Source organism: Orycteropus afer, unplaced genomic scaffold (assembly GCF_000298275.1).
Source record: "Orycteropus afer afer isolate SDZICR_OR568_19922 unplaced genomic scaffold, OryAfe1.0 scaffold00017, whole genome shotgun sequence".
Taxonomy (NCBI): Eukaryota; Metazoa; Chordata; class Mammalia; order Tubulidentata; family Orycteropodidae; genus Orycteropus; species Orycteropus afer.
In genome coordinates this window covers 14,496,803-14,500,564 of record NW_006921604.1, presented here as the reverse complement: position 1 = coordinate 14,500,564, position 3,762 = coordinate 14,496,803, and the positions used below count along the sequence as shown (strand labels likewise).

The following is a 3,762-nucleotide window of genomic DNA, read 5'->3' as shown; positions in this document are numbered from 1 at the left end:
TCTGCACACATGGGGCCACATGAGTTGGAATCAACTCATTAGTAATAGCAGTTGTGAAGTAACTATTTGTTCTAACTACTTTAAGTTTTTCAAAATTAAATACAGTTAGTTAATGCTTCAATGATATATGACAGAAGTGAGTATTTAACATTCAAAAAATGTGGAAATCATCACCATACACCATCAAAGAGGTTCTTAAAATTAACAAATATGTACAAATATGCCATAGTCTTCTAGAAAGATAGAACCCAACTTTAGTCACTGAATTAGTTTTACAACAATTAACTCCTTACTTTTTCCCATTATGTACATACCTTCCCCAACATAATCATTCCTTCCATAAATGAACAGGCTATAGCCACATTGTTTTTCCAAGACTTCAGGCAAGATTTTAAACACAAAAATATCTGAGTTAGAAGTGGATCCTTCTGCAATGGTCTTTGGATACAATATATAAGCATCATAGATTTTTCCATCTGAAGCTAAAGGGAAAATAGGATATATTTGAAAAATAAAAGATTTGACAAAGTCAATATCACAAATATGCATTTCAATACCGAAAGTATAACACCTTGTTAAAATGTTAATCTCTTATAAGATTTCTAATTATTGTCTTTTACTACAAAGTTGTTTTTATATTGTATTAGATGTCTTTACTTCTCATTATGGAACTATCCTTATCTCTGTTAGTGTCTCCTTCCCTAAATGTCATAACTCTAGATTTTATATTTTGCTCATTTTCCTAATGATTATCTTTTTTAATCATTCTCTCTAGAACCAAAATTCCACAAGTTTCTTCCTAGCTCCACCCCCTATATTTACTAATGGTCTTTTGTCTCCCCTTATTTAAAATTTAAGAAGTTTTTTTCTTTTACACATCAGCTCAAATAGTCATCCACAGAAGCTGAACATTTCACTTAGAACTAAGAAGAATATTCTTATCCTTTTGTACATCATTGTGATGTTCATTTGTTATAAGATTTTCATACATGTTATCAGGATAATATGGGAGAAATACTCCATGATCAATATTTGTACAACTTCAAAAAGAGCAGTTTTGTACTAATTATGAAACTATAATTATATATAAGAATAACTGCTATCCTAGTCTATGCCACATTTCACTTTAATACTTAAATAAAAATCCTCTTCATCATCTTCCACATCTCTTAACTTTTCCCTATCTCTAACAAGAAAATGTTGCATAAAATGCAAAATTATACCTTTTTCTGAGAGAAAAGCATAGCAATAATCCCTGTACCAAAGCACAATGTCAACCTTGAAGATTTTATAGATGAAAATGGAGCACGTAATTACTGCTGTCAACATGACAAATATCCCAATCACGTGGTTCTGGCAATCATGGACTACAGCAGAAAAGAGAGAGAGAGAGAAAAAAAAAAAAATATATATATATATATAGGCACTAAAGAATTAAAAGTTTGAGCATAGATAATTAAACATCTCCATCTCAGAAAAACCATATTTGGAATTGGTCTATGTTCAGACAGTATAGCCCTTTCATTATTCCCACTTAATAATGGGAGTTCTGGTAGCATAGTGGCTAAGACACTTGCCTGCTAACCAGATGGCTGGCGGTTCAAACCCACCAGCCACTTCTCGGAAGGAAGGTTGGGCAATTCTACTTCCGTAGTGATACTGCCTCGGAAACCCAAGGAGGGGTCGCTATGAGTCGGGTTTGACTCGACGGCACATAACAACAACAACAACAACAATGTACAAAGCAATCTAGCATGGATACTATATAAAATTAAGGTATGTTCTATCAAATTTCCATCTATGTAGCATAATGTATAATACATAGAAAAATATCAAAGACTATGGATAGAGCACTCTATAGTAAAACAAATAAGAGTCAAATTCACTCAAAAACCTATAAAAATTCTCAGTAGTAGGAGAGTCAGGTGGTGAAAGCTGAGGCTAATGCAAAGGACATAAGGGGGGTTTAGGGACACCACATGGGATGTTTCACATTTCCACAGTCTCCTGGCATCTCCATATAACCAGGGGTAAAGGAGAAAAAGGAAGGAGGAGGAGACGAAAGAAAATAGAAGGAAGAACAAAGTGTCTTCTAAATGTCTGGAACCATGTAAGCATGCAGAATAGAAAACCTAAAAGCTTTATTATTTTACTTTTCTAATTTAGAGATTTGATCCATCTGGAATCGATTTTGGTATGAAATAGAAATCAAGATATTCCATTTTGACCCAACTGATAGTAAATTGATAGTAATTTACAATTCTTGTAGCTTTAAGCAAAATTGTGATATATCTGATAAAGGACTTATCTCCAAAATCTATAGAAAACTTCAACACCTCAACACCAAAAAGACAAACAACCCAATTCATAAATGGGCAAAAGACTTGAACAGATACTTCACCAAAGACAGTATGCTGGCAGCCAACAAACACATGAGCAATTGCTCGTGATCAATAGTCATCAGAGAGATGCAAATCAAAACAACGATGAGATATCATCTCACCCCAGCAATAATAGCAAAGTTCAACAGGGCAGAAAGTAACAAATTACTGGCTGGTGAGGTTGCCGAGAGATTGGAAGTCTTGTGCACTGCTGGTTGGGATTGTAAAATGGTATAACCATTCTGGCATACAGTATGGCGTTTCCTTAAAAAATTGAAAACAAATACCATTTGACCCAGCAATTCCATTACTGGGAATATATCCTAAAGAGGTGAGAGGCAACACACGAACAGACATATGCACAGCTATGTTCACTGCAGCACAATTCACTATAGCAAAGAGATGGAAACAACCTAAACGCTCATCAGTGAATGAATGAATAACCAAATTATGGTGCATTCACACAATGGAATACTATGCTACATTAAAGAACAATGAAGGATATGCGAATCATCTCACAACATGGATGAACCTGGAGGACATTATGCTGAGTGAAATAAGTCAGTCGCAGAAGGACAAGTACTGTATGAGCCCATTACTGTAAAAAGACAAAGAAAGGTTTGCTTGGGGAAGGGAACTCACTTTGTAGGTTACTGGGGTGGGGAGGGAAAGGGAGGGATTAATTTGGGGCTAGTTGGGGCCTACACACTGACGTGGGTAAGGGGAGGGAAGTATGGAAAGAGTCTGTGACCACCATGATAACATTAGGAAAGGGAGAACACTAAATTATGCAAACAGGAGATAGACAACAGATGCTAATACCAACCAGTGTGCCCACAATACTGTTTTACCATTAACACCAAACACCAGGCTACAGATAAACACATAAATACCTGAGAGGATCAGATGGGGGTTAGTGAACAGGAGTATACTCTAAGTATAGATTCAGTGGAGGCTAATCTTGCACAGATACCAGTGATACAAAATATCTGCAATCCTTTCAGAAACAACAGAAGACAGACATAGAATAATCCCTTAGACACCCAGACACTGTGGGAGAGAGATCCAATGGATCTACCATCTCAGGACCATAGTACTGGGGAACACAAGACTCAATTGGCTCAACAAAATACTTAAAAGGCTTGTTCCTCATCCTACATTGGTGAGTAGGGACTGAGGTCTTAATAGCTTTCAGGCGGCCATCTAAGATGCAGATAATGGTCTCCTATCATCAGAAGTGAAGAAGAATGCAAAGTAAACAAGGGTATTTGGAAGCAATCAGCCCTAGGACACGATGGCCCTCGAGACCAGAAGAACTGGATGGTGCCTGGCTACCAATGCCAACCACTCAGGAAAGGATCAAATCTGGAGATCCTGGATA

The 3,762-nt window shown here is 36.5% G+C and overlaps 1 protein-coding gene across 1 annotated transcript in view; it reads right to left on the bottom strand.

The window, feature by feature from the left end:
* Positions 1 to 3,762, bottom strand: part of IL1R1 (interleukin 1 receptor type 1) — a 35,140-nt gene that overhangs the window by 1,385 nt on the left and 29,993 nt on the right. Inside the window, 2 exon segments of the mRNA XM_007959541.1 lie at positions 315 to 482; positions 1,224 to 1,367. Of these exon segments, the coding sequence (XP_007957732.1) occupies positions 315 to 482; positions 1,224 to 1,367 (312 nt within the window).